Below are 25,423 nucleotides of genomic sequence, written 5' to 3' on the forward strand. Positions count from 1 at the left end.
TGGTGCAGTCCATGAGGAGGAGATGCACTGCAGTACTTAATGCAGCTGGTGGCCACACCAGATACTGACTGTTACTTTAGATTTTACCCCCCCACCCCCACCCCCCTTTGTTCAGGGACACATTATATCATTTCTGTTCGTCACATGTCTGTGGAACGTGTTCAGTTTATGTCTCAGTTGTTGAATCTTGTTATGTCCATACAAATATTTACACATATTAAGTTTGCCGAAAATAAACACAGTTGACAGTGGGAGGACGTTTCTTTTTTTGCTGAGTTTATATATGATTATATGTTGTTATGGCACAGATTCACAGGGATTGTGCATTTTAGGAGGTAAAAAAACACGGTAGACTTTCAGTATCTAAATCGGTGACGTGCCATAGCTAAGGTAGATAATAATATAGGCTAGTAGGTGAGGAGCATTATATTGCTAGCTAGCTTGTTTGAGTTACTGTGCCACACTGTCCTGTTATGGTGGCCTGTCTTGATCCCGCTCTGTCAGACTCAGCTACTGGACATTTTCACTAGTTTCAATTGAGGCGCAGGCCTTGTGACTGTTTTGAAAGTGTCAGGCGATCTACTTCGCTATGAGAGCATGAGCATTTTGAAACCCTCTACAGACCTGTGGTAGGCAGTGCTCGGTACCGCCCTGTCCACAGAACCCACAATTTGCATTAGCACAACACTTTTCACCTACCTCCCCTCCCAGCACTCCACAGAGAGTCCACGCTGATCTGACATTCTAACATGCAATGTCACGCTGGGTGTAACATAGGGTTCCTGCGTCGTCACACATTCTATAACCCCTGTTAGGCTGAGAGATCAGAATAACACAGTTACACTGTCATCAGTGGGAGAAGTAGGGATGGACCGAATGTGTGAAAGAGTGGCTCAGTGTGAGGTTTCAGGGTGTAGGTCCTATTCAATTATATAGCCTACACCTGCTTGGGATTTACTGGATTTTCCAGGTAAAGATGGTAACAGGAATATATCGTCTTTGGGGAATAAACTTGGATTAGGCCTATAGATTGAAAAGGCGATCTGCCCTTTCTGTATGCTCATCTATTGGGCCCTAGGCTATAGCTAGATGGACCTTATATTACTGCAGGGCAGGGGAATCAGGTAGTCAATGGGATCAGTGCAACACCTGCTTTGACACAGATTGTGTGGCGGTCAAATGATGCTTGTTGCCGTGTAGTCATGGAAACCACCGTTTAGTAGAGCCTTTGGGGATGCTGAGATGCAGGGCAACCAGCAGATTTGTGTGTTTTCTGGTTTCAGAAGTGAATAACGTAATAGTGCTGTGCTGCCGTCATCTTACAAATCCCATGTCCATTTAGGCTGTACTCCCCATGGTTGGATGTTGTTTGCGACTCTCTTTTCAAGTGGCCGCCAGGCACGCCTGAACTTGCCTCAGTCAGGGCCCTCATTTATTGGGCGAGACACCGGCAGTAGCCTAAATTATGTTGTGTATGTTAATAGGGAGGGCAATTAGGAATGTGTGGAAGTAGTTGCCAGGGGCCACAAGTACAATCACTCTCTCTGGTTATTATTCAAATAGACATGTCCAGATTTGCCTTGCAGTGCAAATTGGCACTGTCACTGTAATTTGGTCGTGTGGTGGAGGTAGTGCTCTGTGTTTGTTACCCACCGTTCTCTTTGTATTTCAAGACATTTCTATGTGGCCAAAGTGGATTCTGACCCTCCTGTAGGCGGCCTGTCGCCACATGCCAGGTCTGCTCACGTGGACATCCGTTAGATCAGGGTTGCCTATTTCAACAACACACAAAGAGAGGTGACTTTCGAACATGAATCCCAGGGAGAACAGAGAACCACCAACAAGGTACAGTATGTCAACCTAGTCCGGGACCTAGGCTTTGTCATAGTACTGCTGTTTTATTTAGAGACGGGGGGGAGGAAGAAAAGAGATGAACAAAACAATAGTGAGGCAGACTTGAGGTACTGGCCCATCTTTACAGTCCAGCCATCTTTGCGCATGATACATGGCGAAATGGTAGGCCAGTTATACCCACATATCCACTGTGGGGTTTTGGTGAGAGCCTAAGCAAGGCAAGGTTGGGCATGGCCTTGCTAAGCTAACCTAGCAGTAGTGCTCCAGAGCCTGAGCAGCCCGGCTGGGTCTAGCTAGCTGCACAGAGCTGTATGTCTTTGCCTGACTTCAGTGCTCTGCCTACTCCAGATCCATATGCTGAATTATTGATGCCCCTGTGGCCTGGAATGAGAGAGAGAGAGAGAGAGAGAGAGAGAGAGAGAGAGAGAGAGAGAGAGAGAGAGAGAGAGAGAGAGAGAGAGAGAGAGAGAGAGAGATTGAAGAAACAGGAGCCTCCCCCACTGAACCCAACACGGATCGACAACACCAGATACTTTTATTTATTCAGATGCTGCACTGCCTTGTGAACAAGAGCCCTGTCTCTCCTCGGGAACAGACTGTGCCACCAGAAACATTCGGTGCTTCGTTGACGGGGACTCTCCCGTTACAGGATGCCCAGGGGTACGTTCAGCCGGCCACAACGTTGTGCTCTGCAACCCAGCACAGCACATCACATTACCAAGCATGACTTTCCAGTTGGTTGCGTGAGCAGTGTTTCAGTGTGCTACTTCAGTTTGAATACTGATGACACAGCTGATATTGTGTAATGTGTTCCAAGGAGGGTCACATGCCGTTGCTTGTCGAATATCTGCATCCTGTACACGAGTAAAACCTCAGTCTCAAGCAATGAGCCATTCTATATTCAGCCTGTTGATAAATAGTGCACCTATATGTTAATAGTGCACCTGTTTCGTGATAAGATGAGACTAACCCATAAAACTAAGATGGAGCCGATTTGATATAAAATATACAATTTCATTTAGTGCTTATAAAGATTCATATGTTGCTAAATAAGTTTTCATTTTTGGAAATCAAGTTGTTCCCGCTCATAGTCTGAAGACAGAAACACACTGATTTCTGCTCTCTCTCTTGTCTTGCAGTCGATGCGGTCTTCCACCGCATCACCCGGGCTGAGAATCCAGCATGTCTCGCGTCTCCACCACCGCCAAGCGCTACACCGGCTCCTCCTATACCAGTACCTATAGCTCCTATGGCTCCTCCCTGACGCCATCCTCCCTCAGCTCCTACACCTCCGACCGGGACAGGCTGCCCTCCTACAGGAGCAATGCTGCCTCCTCCTCGGGCTACTCCTCCTCCAGCTACCTGAGCAGCGCCGCCAGCCGCGCCCGCAACTACAGCACCTCCTTGGAGCTCGACCGGGGCCGGCCCATCCCCCGCACTGACCTCCTGAGCAGCAGCAGCCGGCGCAGCGAGAGCCTGAGCCGCACCCCGGTGAAGACCTATGGCTCGTCGGGCCTGAGCGGCGGCTCCGGTTACACTGGCTACAGCAGCTACTCCTCGTCCACCACGCCCAGCCGCTCCAGCTACCTCTCCTCGTCACCTGGCGCCTCCAGCATCTCCCTTAGCCGCCGGAGGTCGTCGAGCCAGAGTGACCTGACGCGGGACCTGTCGTCCCTGGGCCTCAACGAGCCCACGTCCCCTTCCTCCTCCTCCAGCGCCCTGAGGGGTTACCGGAGCAGGGCCAGCGATGTGGCCGACTCCTACAACAGCAGCCTGCAGAGCTCCAGCTATGGCCTGTCCCACAGCGCCACGCAGGAGGCCTTGAGCAGCAGCAGCCTGAAGAGCGGTGGTGGTAGCCGCTTCACCTCCTCCTACGAGAGGAGCGACAGCAGCAACGGACGACCCAGCTCCCCCACCAGGGACTCCCCGGTAAGACCAGTGTTCTTCTGTTTGCTTAACTTTTTGCTGTGTTCTCCGATTTAGATCTTAGGCCACTGACATGACAGACTGCCACCATGTGGGGGGGCTCATGGTCAGTACAGCTGCTCTGCACTGTTACTGTACAGTACTAAGGTCCTGTGTTGAGGAACACAGTCACTCACTGGCTTAGGGCAACAATAGGCGCATATGATGGGAACACTGTCACTTACTGCACAGTATAAAGTAGGTCTTAGACAATTGTTTCAGTATTCATTCATTCATACAGTATTGATGTATAAAATGCAGCCATGTCAGCTATCTATATTAGGTCTATTTTCCATAAAAAAGGAAATTCATCTTACAGAGACAACATGCTCAAAGAAATCTCCATGCCCCTGTATGTAAGATTGTAAACATGCCTGTTGCCATAGCTCCCATGAGGTCCTCAGAAATGCTTTTTTTTTTCTCCCTATGATGATGAATCAGGAAGTTCCTCAGTGAGGCCGTAGCTATAGCCTGGTCCCAGATCTGTTTGTGCTGCATTGCCAACTCCTATGGGTCCTGCATGTTTGATGTGACAATGACCATATGGGTTGGCAAAGCCCTGGGACCAGGCTAGACAAAGAGGCTGTGCGTCTGTCTGTGTGTCACTATATATGTTTTGATGAACTTGTCCAGTGATTTCTTTTGTTGACATTTAGAAAGTGGTCATAGAAAATACATGCGACAATTGCCTGCTAGGGTGCGTGTCCATTTAACTATCTTGTGTAATGATGTCACACAAACAACCACAAATGACCCATTTTAGGCTAATTGAGCATTAATAAATTGGCGACAGCCAGTATGCCATCCCACCTATCATGTCTCAGGTAGACTGCGAAAGCCAGCATGGATAGAATGCAGTCATTTACAAATATTTGTCATATTCTAATAATTCTCATGTGCGAACATACTGCCATGGTCCATGTCACAGTGAAACTTGTGCTCCTGTATATCTGAAATAATTGAATGGTGAAACTTGCCAGGCAACCAGAAAAACGAGGCGAAGCAATTCAGGCCTTGAAAGTCAGGACAATCATTGTCCTGCAAAGAAACACATTTTTGTTGTTGTTGAATGAATCGATTTTGCAAACAGTAGGCATGTAAAATGAAATGCGGACTGGAGCTTATAGTTACATGATTACATCACATGCCCTGCGCACCTTTAAAAGTATTCAGGAATCATCATTTTTTTTCTGAAAAATTGGTCGAAAATAAAGAAAGGTAGACAAAAGAAAAATACACCCCTGTGGAATGGATTTTTTCCCCCCGACATTGCTTTTGTTGAATAAACTTGGGTCAGTGGAAACCTCCATACTGACTGTCAGAGAGGCAGGTGTACCGTTGACGAGACTCCTTGTGTTCCCTCTGTGACGCATGGAGAGTAATGACATCTGGGGGAGTGGCTGGCCTGGCTATCCTCCTCTCCCTCTCCTTAGAGAGCGGAGTGTGAATGAACCCACTTACGGGATTAGCCCTGATTACTGACCACTGTGGGAAGGAGACGTAGGAGGACATTTGTTTCACAACCGGGCAAGCCGATCTCTTTGACAAGGCTGTTTTGTTGTTGGTGTGGAGCTGCTTTCGCAACATCTATCACAATCAGCATCAGGCAGGCAAAGAGGCCGTTGATGCACTGTAATGAAACTCTTCAGTGAAGGATGCATCGAGGCTAACCGTTGCTAGCCATCATCTCTGAATTACCGAAGCCACTCGCAAGTGGTACGGAATGTTCTCTGTAATTAACAGTCACCAGTCAATGAGGGAATGACTCTCATGTACGTGGAACTGGGTTGACTATTGGGGCCAAGAGGTTGAGATTTTTCTCTTAATGTCACGAGAGAATTTCCTGAGCCCTGGGCTCGAATGTTCTCATCAAGTCATTTTAATTATCCTTCCTAATTCGTATAATGTTCCACCCGGACCGGTTTAGAGCAGGGAGTTTATACAGTAAATCCCCTTACCATGACAGAAGAGAAGGCAGGTGCCCAGAGCAGGTGAAGTAAGGACTATGTATGCCAACTTTGTCTGAGAACTGTGATTGCGCTTTATGGGGGGGGGGGGGGGTCTTTGGTCTGGCAATGGTCTTTCCTGGTTAAATAAAGGTTAGCATAAATAAATATCTGCGTTGAATCTTCGTCCCCACTGTCAGGCATCCCTGTGGGCTGAGTCACAACGGTTTGTCAGCTCATCCACTCCACGTGGTGCAAGGAAAGCCTTTGTTCTCGGGTTTGGATCCGGAGGAGTTTTTATGGAGTCATGTTTTGAGGGACGTGTTGGGTCATGCCTCGGAGAAACCAGTCGGACCAGCATCTTCTCATCAGAGCAGCTCTCTCCCAGGCTGAGTGATGGAAGGTCAGGATGGGAGAAAGGAGGTTGTGTAGGTCAAGTACACTGTGGTATTGATCGTTCTAGGAAGACATGATTTTTCTCTCGAAGACATCTGATTATTCACCTCTCTCTCATTGATAAACAAGCTGTTGTGTTTGACACAAGCACCAGAAGACAACTGGCATAGCTGCTTTCTTTAACGAGGTTTCCATTTATGAAATGCCTGACGCATGGAAAAAGTCACGACAGTGCGGATGGAAACAGGACATTTCGCTAGAGTTTCATAATTGTCGATAAACAATTTGTTCTCCCGACACGGTGGGATCTTTTTGTATGGTAAAATTAATTATGCGACAAATTAAGGTGGACACACCTTTATACGCAAATATTGATATAAGCACCATGTCAAAGTAAACCTGGAGTTACGCGATGGCATGTTGTGTGTTCCTCCCACTACGATTTGGGAAAGGATGCAGTTTATTAGGCTACAGATGAACTTCACATGGTGGGGAAAGTGAATGGTGATGAGCATGATGCTTCTTTCCAGTAAATATCGAGAGTCTTATTCTGGTGACATGATTATTGATGCTTGGCTGCCGTTTGACAAATACAAATGGTCTCGCTCTTGTCAGTGATAATCTCACCGTCATGTAGGCTAGCCTACCCACATTGTATCTGCAAACTGCTGGCTAGAGAGCAGGTGCCAAGACCAGTATAACGCAACAGTTTTTGTGACAAAACCATCGGTAGAGTTGAAAATGCGATGCATTTTTTATTTAGTACATGAGATCTTAACTGCAAAAGTTATTTTCATGTGCACTACGTCATCACGCACAGTTGGATGGAAACGTCTCTTGTGGGAAAATGTTTTATATTCACATGAAAATCTGTCGCCAAGTAAAGGGAAACCTAGCTAATGATACCAATCAATCAATCAAATGTATTTTTTAAAGCCCTTTTCTCTTGTTAAGGTCAATAACATGAACTTAACCCAGTACCAGGACATTTTAGCCAAAAACCTGGTTGCCTCTGCCAGGAGGCTGAAACTTGGCCACAAGTGGACCTTCCAGCAAGACAATAACCTCAAGCACACATCAAATTCCACAACAACAACAAAAATGTATAGACCACAAAATCGACATTTTGCAATGGCCGTCTCAGTTTCCGGATTTGAACTGCATTGAAAACCTGTGGTTTGAATTGAAGAGGGCAGTCCATAAGCGCTGACGATGAATATCAAGGATCAGGAAAGATTATGTGTGGAGGAATGGTTGAAGATCCTTCCCAGTGTGTTCTTTCAATCTCATAAAACATTTTAGAAAAAGGCTCAGTGTCGTTATCCTTGCAAAGAAGAAGGTGCTCGAGTATTGAAAACAGGGGTGCTAATGGTCGGAGGACTCTGTAGCCCCGTTCAAAGTTACCCCTGGACGGGGCAAAAAATGCAGATATAACCCCACCCACTTTGCCAAATCACAGCCCCCACACCACTTCAAGAGCAACTACCCCTAAAAAAACAACTTCTCATTTAGAATACAGCCTATGTGGCATCAATGTGAGTCAGAAACATTTATCATACTGTCAAAATTGACTACAAAGTGAAAATAGGATAATTTTCAGAGTTTTGTGAGAATTGTGGTCGTGACTGCATCACAATGTAAATTAAGGTTGTGTTTGTTTCAATCCCGCCCATCTACCCTCAGCAGCACACAAGTAATCATCAATTCGGACTGCAGCTGCCTATGGGGCTAATTAGGACCATTGGTAAATTACACAATATACATTGGACAATATGTTAAAATTCCAATAGCTCCAAATTTCAATGACTTAAAAACCTCAAACCATTGATAAATTGTAGAAGTTCATATACAAATATTAAAAGCATTTAATGAAAAAAATAAAATGCAATCTGAAAATATTGTCTCATTTACGTTGTGTAATTTATTGGTGGTCCCTAACTAGCCCAAAATCAAACCAACTTTGCCACGGTTGCACACCAGCCGGCTGAAGCTAATTGGCTAAATAGTTTGGTTAACTCTTCCCACCTGCGAACACACACACACATCAAACCACACCCTGAAACAAACTCACGTTTGAATTCAGTCAAAGCCACTAGCCTTTCTTAATGAACCACATCTAAAACGAGGCAAAAACACCAAGTGCAGTCGCCCTTTAAGGGATATCAACAGACCATTTTCTTACTACCCTGAGACAAGGCTGAGTACAGCCCACAAAGATCTCCCCCACCGCATGGGAGCGCAAATCCGGACAGGACGGTTAAGTCAGTAACTCAACCCACCCAAGGGAGTCGAGTATAGCGGGGAAAGGCCTGGCATGAAGAGATGAACTCTGCTAAGGATGGCATGGGAGAGCGCGAGCAAGCTAGTGACTCAGCCCCCATAATAAGGTCAGAGGTAGAGAATCCCAATGGAGAGTAGGGTGGTTCGTCACTCCAATGCCTTGCCATTCACCCTCGCTCCCCTGGGCCAGACTATACTCAATCATCGGGCCTACTGAAGAGATGAGATGAGTCTTCAGTAAAGACTGAGACTGCGTGTCTCTCACATGGATCGGCAGACCATTCCGTAAAAGAGGAGCTCTGAAGGAGAAAGCCCTGCCACCAGCTGTTTGCTTAGAAATTCTAGGAACAATAAGGAATCTTATTGACCGTAGTATACGGTACAAGCAAGTCCATGCAATGCTTTGTAGGTTAACAGTCAAACCTTGAAATCAGCCCTAGCCTTAACAGGAAGACGGCAGAGAGGCTAGCACTGGAATAATACTGTATGATTCTAACAGCCGTGTTTTGCACTAGCTGAAGTTTATTTGGAGCCTTATCCAGGTAGCCGGAGAGTAGAGCATTTGGTTAATCTAATCTTGAAGTGGCAAAAGCGTGGATTAGTTTTTCTGCATAATTTTTTGGGATAAAGTTTCTGATTTTTGCAACGTTACGAAGATGGGGGAAAAAGCTGGTCTTGAAATATTTTTCATTCGTTCGTCAAAAGAGAGATCAGGGTCCAGACTCAGAGTAACAACGAGATCCTTCGCAGATACTGATTCAAAGGTACACTTCATGTGTTAGACTGGGACAGTTCCTAGTCAACTGAAACCGTTCCTAATTAAGAGAATCAGAGGTGGGTAGGATGACATGTGATTGGGTATCACTGCCTGTGACTGTAGCAAGCTGCATTGCAAAATAGGCCTCAGTGCCTATTATACCGTCCTTGAGAGTCGATCCATATAGGCCTACTGCATAGGATTTGTGTTCATCATCACAAAGCTGACTGACCGATGAACCATGGGGAAACATTGTGAAGGAAATGCCCAGTTAGTCTAAACGAAGGCTTTTGTGACGCCATCCTGATCTCACGTCATGCCATTTTAGGTCATCCAGCCAGGCACGGCCAGGCAAACGGTTTAATCCCAAAGCTCAGTGCTGCCAGCTGTTGCACACTACCCAGTGCCCTGGGTTGTATTCATTAAGGCACACTGTAGCAAAATGCTCTGCAACGGGAAACGAAAATGAGCGTTTCTTATCGGTCAAGTTCAGGTACTCCCTCCCTAATTCAGTTAGTTTTCTTCCATTTGGAGCATAATGAATACGACCCCAATACACAGCTCCTAGTTACAACGAACAATGGCATCGACATTAGAAGTGGCACTGAGAAAAATAGCTCCGTTATTTTCCCGAACCCAATGAACTCGTGTTCCACGCCAACTCACTAGTGTGGTGGCGTCTAACTCTAAACTACCTTGTGGCAGTGGCCCTAGAAGTAGCCCTGGCAGTAAAGTCAACTCCATCGTCCTATCTCTTTACCCCGGGACGAGCTGGCTGGCACAGTCCTGGACACAGTAATAATAGCGCTGTGTAGTGCTGCCTTCATGCACAGCCTACTCTTCTGTCTTTATACTGTGCTGTAGTCTGGGATGGACAAACCTGGGATTTTACAATGGAATCAGTTAAATGAAAGTAAAGTTATTTAAAAAGTAGGCCCATCCCGTGCAAAAGGGTTTGATCAGTTAGCCTAGCTTTTAGGCTACTTCTCTATCACCCTTAGCGCTACGTTTTAGTTACATAGGCCTACTGTGTTTTATAACCTTTTTGCCTTTACCTCATTGGGCTAGGAGGGGTTTTGTTTGGGTGGCTGAATTAGTGGCCGGGTAATTACAACGGGTATTAAACACACTTTCAGAAGCGTTATACAACTCCTGTCTGATGGGACCCCCCCCGGGACCCCCCCCCCTACCCTCCCCAGGCATCCCATTATGTGTCCGCAACTCTGCATCAGTGATGCCAGCCTTTCACACGTGGGTGAAATTTGTCTGCCGTTTGTTTCTTGGTTGCTTTATCCTATGTCTAGACTCATGCAGAATCAACAGTATGTTTGTTGCATATCTGCCACCTTGTTCAGTCGGATACAGTAATATAACGCTTTGTTGAAAATGTAACGCCAGTCTGGTGACCTGCTGAATTTGATTGGGGAGTGGATTCGAACAGTTCAGTACGTAGCCAAACTGTATCTGTACTCTAGTTGGCACTGAGAACAGCAGGGCTTTTGTGATGAAGGGATTTTAAGTGCAACGATGACCGTTCAGAACGTATTCCTCTGTTCCGTTACAATCAGTGCCCGCAGAATGATGAGTAGCCTAAATATCAACAGAAACAGAAAGTCCTTTTCATTAATGTTGTGTGCTGTACTTGAGTGATTGTTGCATTTAGCTGAGTTTCAAAACTTTGAAATGTATCCTAGCCTAGCTTTATGCTGAACTACGGGATTTACTTTCCTTTTGGTTGTGCTAACCACTTTGGGTGTTTGCTTGAACAAATGAGTCTCCTTGATATGCCCTTTATCTAAGAAATGTGGTTGGCAGATGTTCATTGATTTGCCTAGCTAACCAGGTCTTTAGCTCAGAAGTCAAAATACAAAAATTGATTTCTTTGTCAGATGTTTTAGTTTGCTATCCTTTAGGCTCTGTGTTTTCTTCCGTCTCCCCTGAAGGTGGGATTGTTACACACACACACACACACACACACACACACACACACACACACACACACACACACACACACACACACACACACACACACACACACACACACACACTCAGCCTGGTAAATAATGGAATGTGTTCCTTGGCTGTTTGTTGTGTACACGTGCTAGGTCACAAGACTGAGCTGGGACTGCCCTCTCTCTTTACCATTTAGCCTACACATCCCTTCAATGAAACAGTAAGTACAACAATATACCTCCACTCTTGACTCACATGTGACTTTCTGCCCTATTGATGTTTTGTTATGAAACTAAAATATTCGATTGAACCTTCATCCAGGTTAGTCTCATTGAGATCAAATCTATTTTGATGTTTTGTTATAAAAACAAATATTTGATTGAACCTTTATTTATCCAGGTTAGTCTCATTGAGATCAAATACATTTTTCAAGAGAGACCTGGTCCAAACAAAACAGGAGCAGTAGTGGGGGGGGGGGTGTTTCAGACAAATATCCGACATAACAACTTACAGATCTAGACACCATAAAGAGAATTTAGATGTGGACAACACATACAATTACAATTACAGAAACATGCAAGCGTCATAGACGCAATGCTCGTGGCGTTTCATTAGGTTAGTCTCGTACAATTTAGCTCAGTTGAGCAGGAGTCACGTCACAGCCAGCGATGCTTTCGGGAGGACTTGTGAATTTACTGTCACGTTGCTTCTAGATCAGGAGCACATCACAATTACGGAGGAAGACGTTTCTAAAGACCAACGGCTGAGGAAGTAGCTGTGGCAGCATGAATAATCTACGCCAGTGTTGTTACATTTTAGTAGACTCATTTAGTAGATCATTTCATATGGAATCAAGGTGATAGTCTAGGTAGCCTATATTGGTGATACAGCCTATATCCAGCCTATATCCAGCCTATATCCAGGCTGTATCACAACCGGCCGTGATCGGGAGTCCCATAGGACAGAGCGCAATTGGCCCAGCGTTGTCCGGGTTTGGCTGCTGTAGGCTGTCATTGTAAAATAAGAATTTGTTCTTAACTGACTTGCCTAGTTAAATAAAGGTTACTTTTTTTAAATCAACATTTAAATATAGGTGGGCGGGCCTCTAGGCAGCAGTCTGCTGTTCATACTAGACCTATGCTACTTTCTGTAGCCATTATCATACTCTGACCAAGGCTAACTTTAGTTGGTGGCTGATGATGTTTAGATCTCGATTCATTTTCACGCCTGCGTCACAATGTCTCCCGTTTACCAATCCCCTTTCTTGGCAGACCACTGCTCTATGTGTGACTGGTATGGGGAAATGTCATTCTGATCTCCTCAAATGTAATAGGCAACGTCATTGCAAATACATTTAGCCGTGTCGGGGACTCTGTACTTTTCCAATGCTAATGTCATTTGTTAGGTGGTGAAATTGAAATGGACCGATGGAATTTTAGCTGCCTAAAGACATCTGTATTTTCCCACTCACTTTTTGAGTCCTAATAAATCGGGGTATTTTTAGACTTTGAGCAAGAGGGGTGAGCAACAAGATTGAGTGTTGAAGCCTGTAAACAAGCAAACATGTTTGTCTCTCATAGGTGAGAGTTCAGAGCTAACAGTGCTAAATGTTTATTACAGAGGGTAAACTGCAGTCAGCACTTAGTTTTATTGATTGACAGCAAATTGACAAGGGTTTGGCAATTAATCCTATTTGTTGCATGAGGAAAACATGTTCTAGCCTACAATCTGTTTTGCCATGTTGTAAAACCTCACCTTTTGTGCTTCTCACCTTTGGTACTGAATGTACCTAAGATATGTTAGGTCTACCCTATTCTCCTTCAGCAGAATGTTCACATTCCAGAGAAGGAGCTCTTCTTTACTGGGAATTTACAAAAGGCTTGATGGTTGATTCTGATGTTCCTCCCCATCTGCCACAACGCACAGAAATTTAGCCATCAATGTTTGACCTTCAAATGGTCTGAAAACCTTGTGCAGGGGCTGAGTCGTAGGGGTCACAGTGACTGTATTCCTCTGTGAAGCTAACTAGGCATAGATGTATTATTACAACAAGAGTGGTACAGCCATGTCCAAAAGCCGAACAGATTATGAGCATGTAGTAGCCTACTCTCCCAAACACAATTTACTGTGCTCCTCTGAAATGTAGTCCTGCACTGAAATGAATGGGTCTCACACTGAGTAGCCCTTTTAAAAAAAGAGACACATATTGGACAGTGAATGTGTTGTATCTCATTGCTTGGCGTATGGACAACCGGAGTGAACGTTCCACCGGTGTCCTTGGAAGCACCATTCTGAGTCCTTCAAGTAATTCGTAGAAATGTGAACGGACCAATCTGACGGTGTTTGACGTCGGAGAGGTTTGTGGCAGCGGCTGACGTCTGTAGTATTAAGCCGAAAAGAGGCGGGCCTATGGCTTTCCGGGTTGTAAAAAGATTGAAGAGGTAGTGTACATTTACTGCTCAATCAGCCCTATGATTGATTAGCGCACGAGTGATAAGTGTTGTGATTTGCGTGTACTGGAGGTCTTCGATTTATGGAATTCATGTGGGAGAAAATAAGACATTGTTCAGTCTGTTTTCATTACAAAACTATTGAATTAATGTATTGTTTATGTGTTTTTTCATGATATCAGGAGTGTCAGCCTGGTATGTATCGCTTGTAAATCGAGTGTAGATGAATGGCTCGGTTTTTCATGACAACTGCAAAAAGGAAACGAACAAGCTCGAGCGAAAATACGAATGTATTCGTAACGTAGGCTACACTTTCACACGAAGATCCTGCGACATAGAAATCAGGAGAACGAGCTGTAACTCCCGGTGAATCAAGAGCGCACCGGCTCTATCTGCCTGATACCGGCATAGCATCAGAACACACCGATAGCCGAATATCTCAGACAGTCAACATGCCCAGCATAAGACAGTCATACACGGTGACCGTACCCGAAGAACCCCCGGCCTCTGCTTTCCCGTTCTTGAAGCAAGAGATGCGGCGGAAAAGCTCGAGCATGTCTGGCTCGGTGCTGGTGTCAACCTTTGTAGGACTTCTCATTAATCAAGCCAAGGTAAAAACAACATAGCATATATTGGCACCAAGATGATCTATCGAATGCTTGTCTGCGTATTAGTTACAGTAATATATGTGTTGTTAATCAATCAGGATCTAGGAGGCTTGATCTCACTAGGGGTTCTTCTACACATCAGCATTGACATCAATATAGCATTGCATTCAATCTAGCAGTAGGCTAAACCTCCGTTAAGCCTCTGTGGAGGATCAGTATTCTGGCAGGTCATTAGACTAGTTATACAATCTCAAATTAATCTCACTCCATAGCCAGCAATTGCTCCTATATTGAATGATATTACATAGCCAAGTCCGGTATCAAAATATATTTAGAATGGGTCTTTAAATTATTTTTATTATGCAACAACTGTAATACATGAGGCATTATGTCCCACTCTCTTGCTATTTTTACCCATAATTCCATGTCCAGAGAGAGAAACAAATCAAGGTAAAATTGTTGGTCAAGGGGTCTGTTTTCAGACTGATGTTTAAGTGGTCTGATGTACATTAGTGAGCTAATGGTGCTTGTGGATCTAGCAGTGTCTGGATAACTCCTTGGCCACCGAAACAGTTATCCACCAATGATTGATGATTTTATTACAACCTTGAACGTTGACCCTTCATTGATCATCTTCAATAATCTGGCTTCATCCCAGAGAGAGTGTATTGTATTGAATGCTTCAATGAATAAACTCAACTGAAGGAGCAGAATGGCATGACTGAAAGTATACCTGGGTACGCTATCCTTGGCTCCCGGGCTTCGCTCTCATGAGGTGAAAGCCCAGTGGCAGATGCTAGTATCTGGCTATCACGATGAAGAGTGTGTTTTTTTTTTTCAGTTGTCCCTCAAATGTTTTATCTATGGGTCATATTAGTCCTTGTAAGGGTTTCCTATAACCTGCTTTGAAAGGAGAGGAAGTGTTGCTATTGTTTCAGTGGATTATCTTGGTGTTGAACATTCAGAGAGACCGTGGATGTAAATATCAATTGATTGAGCTGGTCCATGACCGCTTAGTCACTCCATGTGAAGACAGTTGGTGGGTTGCGGTTGTATTTGCTTCCTGTTAGGGGCCAGGCACAGGAAGGTCAAAACAAACTGTTCTCCATCTCCTGCAGCTCTCACTCAACACAACCCACTGCTGCTAGCTAATGATTATACGCATTCTGTGGAGCAAGGTGGAACCGTGTCAGGCAGGCCTGGCCTACTCAACCCATTCAGCATTCATGGCACAACTTGAACCTGGCTGTTTGTACCAGGCTCCCGAGTGGCGCAGTGGTCTGAGGCGCTGCATCTCAGTGCTTGAGGCGCCACTACAGACACCCTGGTTTAAATCCAGGCTGCATCACAAACGTCCGTGATTGGGAGGCCCATATGGCGGCGCACAATTGGCCCAGCGTCGTCTGTCCGGGTTTGGCCGGTGTCGGCTGTCATTGTGAATAAGAATTTGTTCTTAATTGACTTGACTAGTTAAAAAAAAAAAAAAAAAAATCAGCATGATATAGTACAGCTCAGTATCAATGTCAGTATCTGCAGAGGAACCCAAAAACACTGAAATCCCAACAACAACAGATAACATTTCAATGAGATGTCTCGGATTGATAACGTGGCGGCAGCGATCATGTTATGTGTAAATACAAGGCAATTAATTCATCAGTCTCCGTGTTATGTGGAAAACAAGGTCAACTTGTGTGTGAACCACCACCACTAACTATTACCCTCCATCATGCCTTTCAACTCATCACCTTATGGTGGCAGCTGGATGCAGATGGCATCATGTTCTGGATCGGTGTATAGACTGGTGTAATGGATGTGCATGTTGTAACACTTGACAATGGCTATAGGAGTTGGCAAGAGAGCCTGGGATCTGCATTCACACAGAGAGAGATAACAATACTTGCTTTATTGGTCCAGTTGCACAGATATTCCTTATTGTCCCAGTAACCAACCTGACACCCAACACAGGCACAGTATACAGGGATATTGAAGGTAACCCTGCCGGATCTGTAGATTTCCCCACAGGCAGCTTGGGGCTTTGAACCAGCAACCTTCCAGTCACAGGCACTGCATCTCTAACCTCTAGGCTACCGCCACCCCCCCTCCCTGTTGTGTAGTATCCATCCACAGTCACACATTGGTCACAAGCTGACTGTACCAGTCCAACCATTCTGACTGTACCAGTCCAACCATTCAGCTGAAATAGAACTGCTCACTGCTTCGAATGGCTGTCAATACAGTAGGCCTAAATGTAGGGTTAGGCGGCCATGGACAGAGAATTCATTTGACCAACACAATTTGAACCTCAAACCCATTTGCCAAGCTTTCACAGTATTTATTTTCAATTTGTGTGCAATGTGTATTCTGGGGAATCTGGCGAATCTAGAGGAACTATGTTCTCTTGTGACAGTTGGTCCGACTAAACAAGGCTACTGTCTGACTGGGATCAGGACAGAATAACATTCTCTGCACTTCTATATCAGCCCATTTGTTCCCCTCTGTTGACTCAGGCTAGAGCTTTGTCACCCAAAAAGATCCTCCAAAAGCCTACAGATGGAGATCATTTCTAATGATGTTGCATTCCACATGAATCCTCTTGCATGTGCCTGGGCTAGTCACACCACTTTGAAGACTAAGCTCATCAATTGTTAATGAATGAGACATTCTCAAAATGGGTGACACTGATTCATCTGTTACTAGTCCAAGGAAGAACACTGGTTGGTCAGTCAGTTAATCAAGTAAGTCGCACTTGCCAGATGTGAAGTGCGTTTGTGATGTCATATTGTCCTCTTGCTCGTTCGTGTAAAAATAGCGTTCCCCCGGGCGAGCGGCTGTCAGGATGACTTCTTCAGTGACAGTCACACCGCTCTGACAGCAACCCAGCCAATGAGAACGTGGCAGCAAGTTCTGAAGGACAGGTGCTATTTTGGGCTCCGATGATATTACTCAGCAAAGGACGGCAAGTTGTGACGTCATGGGGATCGTTCTGGAAGTGACAAGTGGTGTGTGATTGTTATTAGCATAATCAGTGGTCCTCCTGAAGCTTAGCCTACACTCCCACACGACTTCCCACAAATGTAAAAAAACAAGTAAACCAATAACTGACAACAGGAAGTGTTTTGTTCACGTGGTCACGGACTAATGAATCGCTTTATTTTACATTGGAATTGAGAAAGGAGGATTTAGTTCATCCTGAGTTAATGAAACTGTTGGATGGGTTTTTCCTGGTCTGTTGGGAACGGTGGACAGGCGGCGTGGGGTTATTTATATAATAGTAAAACGCTACAGCCGTCCAAGTCGGTGTTCTCATAACTACATAAACACTACACACTGTCCTGGTTGGACTCCCAGATACCAGGAGCACATGGGTGTGTGTCTGTTTTTCACTGTGCGTCCCGTGGTGGTTGGTCACTCCTGCGCTCATGGGGAGGGAGGCTATATGAGCCAGAACAGAACATGCAGGTGAGAGTTACTGGAGAGCTTCAGTCACTTCAGTGTTATATTGAGTTCCACAGGAAGCTGGATCAGGTTCCCTCTCCTGTTCCCCAGCAGCGCTGTGCTCTACATCAACCCATAAAAACACCATTGTGAGCGGGTTACTGGCCTGACTGACTCTGTGTGAACCGTTTTCATAACGACCCCAGTCTCCCTTCCGCTGATCTAAATGTGGGGGACTGTATCATTGTGATGGGGCCTTGTGTTCACTTGTGTTCAAAGTACTAGGCCTAAATAATTGATTGTAGCATTTCTACAAAGGCCTTCAGGCACAACACATTGCATTCCATATTAAAGAGATAGTCTAGGCCCTGCTGTATGTAATGAAAGTTTTGTCCGCAGTCAGATTGGTGCTTTGGTAATTGTTTCCGTTACTGCTCAATTATAAAACAACTGAACTTCTCTAATTAAACTGCAGTGACGTCAGTCATTTTCTTTTCTCCGAAGCCCTTAGTCGACAATCGAAGACCGTTATCCCCCTCAAAGGCCTATAGGCTATTGCTAAGCCGTGAGGAAAACACTGTCCATCCAAGGCAGCGTGATTCCCTCTGTATTGAAACAGGACCAGGCTAGTGTTTGACAAAGAATATGTCCATCTTTACATCTCATAGCATGTCTAGAAGCCTAACCTATAACAGGAAGGCTCAGTTTTTTTCTTCTCCTGAGGATGGCCCCCATGTTTGTCGTAGACGTCCTTCGACTGTGGGCCCATGCCAAAAATGACATTCGCTCACATGCTTTTGTCGTAAATGTTTTCCTTGTCGTGTTCTTCTCCTCCCCAGAACTCCAAGAGTGCCCAGGGCCTGGTGGGCCTGCGGAACCTGGGAAATACCGTAAGTAGTGGCCTGAGTGCGCACACACACACACACATATATATTTAGGCCTCTATTCATGTGTGTTGTGGAAGAAACGTTGAATATTGTCAGTGTACCGAAAACAGTGTAATCCACATTTCCTATCCTCTGCTATCAGCTTAAGGGATGTGTTTCGATATCACTAACACATTCCCTTAGCTAGTCTATTTCCATTAGCTGAGATTATCTGCCATGCCATCTCATGGCTCTACAAACAGGAGGAGGGGAGGGGGGTATTTGCCAGGCAACAGGGAGAAGGATGGGTCCCAAAATAAACTGTCTACTTGCACTGTGTACAGTAACCTTATCAGAGTGCTTTCGCTGCTGTTGAACTCTGTACCTGCTGGGGGACTTGACTGTCTCCCTCTCTCTCTCTATCCCTGCTACCTTTCAGTCACTCAGCCCACTGCTCCTTGTTTCCCCCGTGCTTGCACGTGTCACATGTGGCCACGTGATGTTAGCTGTTCCTCTGTGTGTGTGTGTGCGTGTATGTAACAGAAAATATCTAAATATAACTCCAGCAGTCACGATTTCACCTCTGCACATTTGTCTGCAACGTTGACAACATTATTGTCAAAGCTGTAACTTCCTGTACCATGAACATCATGATAGTGTGCGTGTTAACCCGCTTCTAAAGACTGTGTGTGTTTGTGTGTGTGTCTCTACAGTGCTTCATGAACTCCATCCTGCAGTGTCTCAGCAACACGCACAACCTCCGGGACTACTGCCTCCACAACTCCCACCGACGCGACCTTAACAAAAACAGCCGCACCAACACTGGGGCGCTCATGGAGGGTGAGACAGCTAGCCTAAGTCCCCTGCAGTCAATGAATGCTGAACATTTTATTTACCATCAAGTCTTCCGTTTTACAATGTCTGCCACTGTTCCGAGGGGATTGGATCTATCTTCTTGGTTTCCCGGTTGTGCTTCTAGAATTTGCCAAGCTTCTCCAGACCATGTGGACGTCGTCGAGCAGCGAGGCGGTCGGCCCGTCAGAGTTCAAAACTCAGATCCAGAGATACGCCCCCCGATTTGTGGGATATAAGTACGTGTTGTTCAACTAACTATTCACCAAGCCTACCTTTTGAAATGGCACCCTATTCCCTATATAGTGCACTACTTTTGACCAGTGCAGAGCCCTATGGGCCCTGGTGAAAATTTTTGCACTTTATACAGATGTAGGATCTTAATTTGAGCCAGTTTGCTACAGCAGGAAAATAACCCTGCAGCAACAGGAAATTTGAATTATTATATGGATTATAGTTAACAGACGTTTTTGTAGGGGTTGATACATTTTAAGGGAAAATCAAGTCAGAAATGTCAAAGTGGAAATGACAAACTTCAGAAGTGTTTTTAAACCTCAAGTACACTACAAGTTTGAAATTTCCTGCATTGCAGGAAAGTTGTCCTGCAGCAAGGTGATCACATTAAGATCCGACATCTGTAGGGAATAGGTTGCCATTTCAGAGGCACTCCAAATCTAATAACTTTGTATCAGTAATGGTATTGTAGATGATTTTCCAATGCGTAAAAAAAACCAACCTGTGTGTCTGTCTGTGTCCGTCCCTCCAGCCAACAGGACGCCCAGGAGTTCCTGCGCTTCCTGCTGGACGGGCTGCACAACGAGGTAAACCGGGTCACGGTGCGGCCGCGGGGCAGCTCAGAGGACTTTGACCACTTGCCGTGAGTGTTGCTCTCCTCTCCTGCTCTTACTTTCTCCATTAACTACCATGGTCAAGAGAATGTTAACCGGGAGAGTAGGGCACATCCCACAGTATTAGTATGCAGTCAGTGGGTGTGGAGGCGGGATTTCTCCTGGGTTTACAAGAGGGGAGGCGCGGGATCAATGAGCATGAGGCTTTAACTCACTGAATACTGACACACCCTCTCCTGTCTGGTCATCCCTCCCACAGTGACCGGGAGAAAGGGGATAGAATGTGGAGCAAGTACCTGGAGAGAGAGGACAGTAAAATAGTGGGTAAGGGCATGCATCAACACCCACAGTGGTTAAGTAACACTCTGTGCTGTCAATAAATAGTGTTTTTTGGTAATGTGTAGTCTGCTGATTGATGTGTGTGTGTGTGTGTGTGTGTGTGTGTGTGTGTGTGTGTGTGTGTGTGCGCGCGCAGGTTGGCATTTATCTTCATGAATTTTTCCCCGGTGGCAGCTCTGCGGAGTTGTCACTAGCTGGCACTGGCACAAAGTCATAAAATCCCATTTTAAACCTAACCTTAACCACACCGCTAACCCTAATATCTAACCTCAAACACATTTTTAACGATATAGCTAGGCAATTGACTTTGCTGCTGGCCCATCTGGCGGAAATTGCTCCGTTCTGCCACCAGGGCAAAATTCATAACAATAAATGCCAACCTGCGCACACGTGTGTGTGTGTGGGTGTGTGTTTGTGTGTGTGGGTGTGTGTTTGTGGTGTGTGTGTGTGTGTGTGTGTGTGTGTGTGTGTGGGTAGTAATGGTCTCTCCCTGCCCTCCACAGACCTGTTTGTGGGTCAGCTGAAGAGCTCGTTGACATGCAGCACGTGTGGCTACTGCTCCACTGTCTTTGACCCCTTCTGGGATCTCTCTCTACCCATCGCCAAGGTCAGTATTGACAATCCACACCAGCTTCCTCCCCGCAGAATGGCACATTCACCGTTCCCCAGACACACATACAGTCCCAGCGTTTTTTTTAAATGTAACCTAATGTGCCTTGTGTCTATGTGTCAAGAAGGGCTACGGAGAAGTGAGTCTGATGGACTGCATGAGTCTCTTCACCAAAGAGGATGTGCTCGAGGGCGATGAAAAACCAACGTGCTACAGGTGTAAAGCCAGAAGAAGATGCACAAAGAAGTTCACTGTACAGAAATTCCCCAAGATCTTAGTGCTTCGTATCCTTTCTCAAGCCGCTTATATTTCTGGGCTGCGTTTGTCTCTTATCCTGTTAGATGTTGTAAAGGAGAGAGGAGTTGGCTAACGCCTGGTCCCAGATCTGCATATAATGTGCTTCAGCCAACACAATATGTATGAGACAATCGTAGTCAGAGGAGTTGCTTATGGTTCAACTAAAGCACACAGATCTGGGACCAGCCTAGAAGTGCTCTCTGTTGCTATAGAGGCTTGCCTATGTGTTAAATGTATGTATGTGAACCTTCATATGAAACCCACCCAAGGTTCCATATGAAGCCCCCGTCTCTGTGTATTTACAGACACTTCCTCCCTGTACTGCTTTTTCCTTAACCCACCTACTTGTCCAGATCTGAAACGCTTCTCTGAAGCGCGGAGAACCAGCAAACTGTCCACATTTGTCAACTTCCCCATGGAGAAACTGGACCTCAGGGAGTTTGCCTCGGAAAACAGCAGTGAGTACCATCGTCTGTCGAGTAGAATCGTCTGTCTAAGTACGACAGTGGCGTTCTACTGATTCCTCTCTTTCCCCTGTCCCCCCCACAGTAAATGCAGTTTATAACCTGTACGCAGTGTCCAATCACTCAGGCACGACCATGGGCGGCCACTACACAGCGTACTGTCGCAACCCCACCTCGGGAGAATGGTACACGTTCAATGACTCCAGGTATGTCTTTCCCTCTCCCTTTATGACACTACACTACCCACAAGGCTCTGCTAGCAAGAAGTCATCTCATTTAGGTTGAATTGACTGGAACTCTTTGAACACTTGAAATACTCCTGTTTAGAACATTCAAGCTCTCTTCCACCTCACTCCATACACCTCCACCTCACTCCATACACCTCCACCTCACTCCATACACCTCCACCTCACTCCATACACATGGTGCATCTGAAATGGCACCATATTCCCTTTATAGCGCACTACTTTCATCCCTAGCCTGGTCAACAGTAGTGCACCATTATATACAGTAGGGAATAGGATGTTGTTTAGAACGGACCACCACAGTGTTGGACCTTATTTGCTGAGCCTCATGTTGAGAGTGTGAGAGCAGAGACTGTCAGAGAGAGGACATGAAGAGCCTGTTTCCGTCTGTCTTGCTGGCTGGCTACATACCAGTCACCCAGAGCTACTTGCTTTCTTAATAGCAGTACCTCCCTGTAATTCTGTCAAGTGTGCAGTAACTTACCTCCTTCCTCTCTCTGCCTCCCCCTCTCTTTTCCTCGCTCTCTCACCTCTCTCCCACTCATTGCCTTGTGAGAGCCTATCTGCCTCTCTCTCTCTCTCTCTCCCAGCAGCCACCTGTCTTCTTTCCCTGCTCCTCCACTCTCATTCATTATGCAGTTCTCACTCTCTCTCCTAAGTTCTTTCCCTCCCTTTCCTCCATTAACTTTCTCTCTGTTTAATGGCACAGTATGATAGTACCCACGCAATGTTACTCTAAAATCTCCCTGCCATAAAACAAGTACCTTTTTGTTAGATCGTCAACCGTCTGAATATCCCGTCCATTTCCATGGTTTTGTGACACAACGGTTGAAGGGAACCTCAATATGGCTGTTCCCAGTTCAACATAGTTACATTTCTGTAATAATATTGTCAATTCGTGTTGCTCTTTGCACCCATCTGACTGTCTCAACAACGTTGCAGCTCATCCACATGCACCCCCCCCCCTTCCTCTCTCCCCTGACAGAGTAACGCCAATGTCCTCCAGCCAAGTGCGCAGCAGTGACGCCTACGTGCTGTTCTACGAGCTGGCCTCCTCCTCGCGGATGTGAAGGCCTCCCGGAGGAGGAGGGCACTGCAGACGGAGGGAGGGAGGAAGAGGAGGGCAAAGCCAGGCCCATTAGGACTAATCACATCCACAACAGAGAGAGGCTACTACTTCCTCCTTCCCCAACTTCATCCACAACAGAGAGAGGCTACTACTTCCCTCTTCCCCAACTTCATCCACAACAGAGAGAAGCTACTACTTCCCTCTTCCCCAACTTCATCCACAACAGAGAGAGGCTACTACTTCCCTCTTCCCCAACTTCATCCACAACAGAGAGAGGCTAATACTTCCCTCTTCCCCAACTTCATCCACAACAGAGAGAAGCTACTACTTCCCTCTTCCCCAACTTCATCCACAACAGAGAGAAGCTACTACTTCCCTCTTCCCCAACTTCATCCACAACAGAGAGAGGCTAATACTTCCCTCTTCCCCAACTTCATCCACAACAGAGAGAAGCTACTACTTCCCTCTTCCCCAACTTCATCCACAACAGAGAGAGGCTACTACTTCCCTCTTCCCCAACTTCATCCACAACAGAGAGAGGTTTCTTCAACTGCTGGATGTCCACCCTCAGACTATGGAAACACTACAGGAATCTGTCATATTTGTTGTTGTCGTTCAACCCAGCCCTCCTCACTTCACTCTCTCTCTCTCTCTCTGCTTCCTCTCTCTCTGCTTCCTCTCTCTCTGCTTCCTCTCTCTCTCTGCTTCTCTCTCTCTCTGCTTCCTCTCTCTCTCTGCTTCCTCTCTCTCTCTGCTTCCTCTCTCTCTCTGCCTCCTCTCTCTCTCTGCCTCCTCTCTCTCTCTCTCTGCCTCCTCTCTCTGCCTCCTCTCTCTCTCTCTGCCTCCTCTCTCTCTCTCTGCCTCCTCTCTCTCTCTCTGCCTCCTCTCTCTCTCTCTTTCTCTGCCTCCTCTCTCTCTCTCTCTCTCTCTGCCTTCTCTCTCTCTCTCTGCCTCCCTCTCTCTCTCTCTCTCTGCCTCCTCTCTCTCTCTCTCTCTGCCTCCTCTCTCTCTCTCTCTGCCTCCTCTCTCTCTCTCTCTCTGCCTCCTCTCTCTCTCTCTCTGCTTTCTCTCTCTCTCTCTGCTCTTGGGGAGCAGGGTGGTCAGAGGCGTTGGCCTGTGCGTTTGTGTGAGCGTGTGTGTCTCAGAGAGTGTGTGTGTGTGTGTTATCACAGGAAACCCTCTCCAGGCAATAAAAACCAAGCGTCTCCTTCTCCGAAGTCCCTCTCTCTATGCACTGCAACAAACCAAACTCTCGTCCCGACTGCGCCTTCTTCTCTTCTTCTTGTTCGAGATCGCCTCAATATTAAAAAAGACATTGTTTCAATTTAGATTTTGGATTTTCTTGTTGATTTTTGTATTGGTATTACCACTATCATCACGGTGGAAGATTATCTGAACTGTGTTGCGGCAGCGCCCCCTGCTGACGGGTTGGAGTAGGACAATATGGCACCGTCAGAAATTCTTCTTAACACACCTCTCTCACGAACCTGAGTGTCCCCTCCTGCCTACATACTGCAATGTCTCATCCCAGTTTCTCTGTTCAGCTGTGTACAGTACTACTCTGTCCTCTCACTGCTGCTCTCTCTCTCTCTCTCGCTCCTTCCTTCCTTCTTGCATCTTCCTCTGAAAGTGGAGGGGTAGCCAGGTTGTCCTCTTGAGAGTGCTACGTGTTCAGAGGATGCCCTGTATCTTGTGTTTATTTTTTTTCAGTGTGGCTGCTACTGATGTTTTAAAGTGCTGTGAATGAAAAGGACGATCCAGCACAAACTAATACTATTAGTCACAATCTTGTCAGTATGGATTTGTTCATCCTTTGACTGTCATGCCATTGAACAACATGGGAAGAATGTTTTGAGAAAAGAAAAAAAAACACTATCTGTCTATTTTTATATTCTGATGCAATATAGAGAATGTACTTTACAGTGGTGCTGAAAAGACCCGATACTGTTGTCAGTTCATTTAACAGGTGAAGGAGAAAAGCTCTTAATTATGCTTACAGGTGACTTATATAAAATACGAGTCATACTTTTTAACTGTGGCAGTCAAAACACATGCATTTGTCATAGATACACTACCGGTCCAAAGTTTTGGGTCACTTAGAAATGTCCTTGTTTTTGAACATTAAAATAACATCAAATTGATCAGAAATACAGTGTAGACATTGTTAATGTTGTACATGACTGTTGTAG

General features: G+C 45.7%; 1 protein-coding gene across 5 annotated transcripts in view; it reads left to right on the top strand.

Annotated features, from left to right (window-relative positions):
- The window catches only part of LOC135546172 (ubiquitin carboxyl-terminal hydrolase 2-like), a 30,032-nt gene extending 4,856 nt beyond the window's left edge, over window positions 1–25,176 (top strand). For 2 of the 5 annotated variants that reach the window (XM_064974373.1, XM_064974372.1), the window contains exons 3-13: window positions 2,994–3,783; window positions 18,484–18,534; window positions 19,224–19,350; window positions 19,490–19,601; window positions 20,129–20,239; window positions 20,470–20,534; window positions 21,053–21,156; window positions 21,284–21,443; window positions 21,810–21,914; window positions 22,006–22,126; window positions 23,151–25,176. In XM_064974373.1, coding sequence (XP_064830445.1) covers window positions 3,037–3,783; window positions 18,484–18,534; window positions 19,224–19,350; window positions 19,490–19,601; window positions 20,129–20,239; window positions 20,470–20,534; window positions 21,053–21,156; window positions 21,284–21,443; window positions 21,810–21,914; window positions 22,006–22,126; window positions 23,151–23,235 — 1,788 coding nt within the window. In that variant the 5' untranslated portion in view covers window positions 2,994–3,036 and the 3' untranslated portion in view covers window positions 23,236–25,176. Of the gene's footprint in view, window positions 1–2,993; window positions 3,784–13,578; window positions 14,213–18,483; window positions 18,535–19,223; window positions 19,351–19,489; window positions 19,602–20,128; window positions 20,240–20,469; window positions 20,535–21,052; window positions 21,157–21,283; window positions 21,444–21,809; window positions 21,915–22,005; window positions 22,127–23,150 lie in introns of those variants that run through there. The other 3 variants (XM_064974374.1, XM_064974375.1, XM_064974376.1) reach the window with 3 other exon arrangements.
- Window positions 25,177–25,423: the final 247 nt, after the last annotated feature.

The sequence above is a fragment of the Oncorhynchus masou genome, chromosome 9 (assembly GCF_036934945.1).
Source record: "Oncorhynchus masou masou isolate Uvic2021 chromosome 9, UVic_Omas_1.1, whole genome shotgun sequence".
Classification (NCBI taxonomy): Eukaryota; Metazoa; Chordata; class Actinopteri; order Salmoniformes; family Salmonidae; genus Oncorhynchus; species Oncorhynchus masou.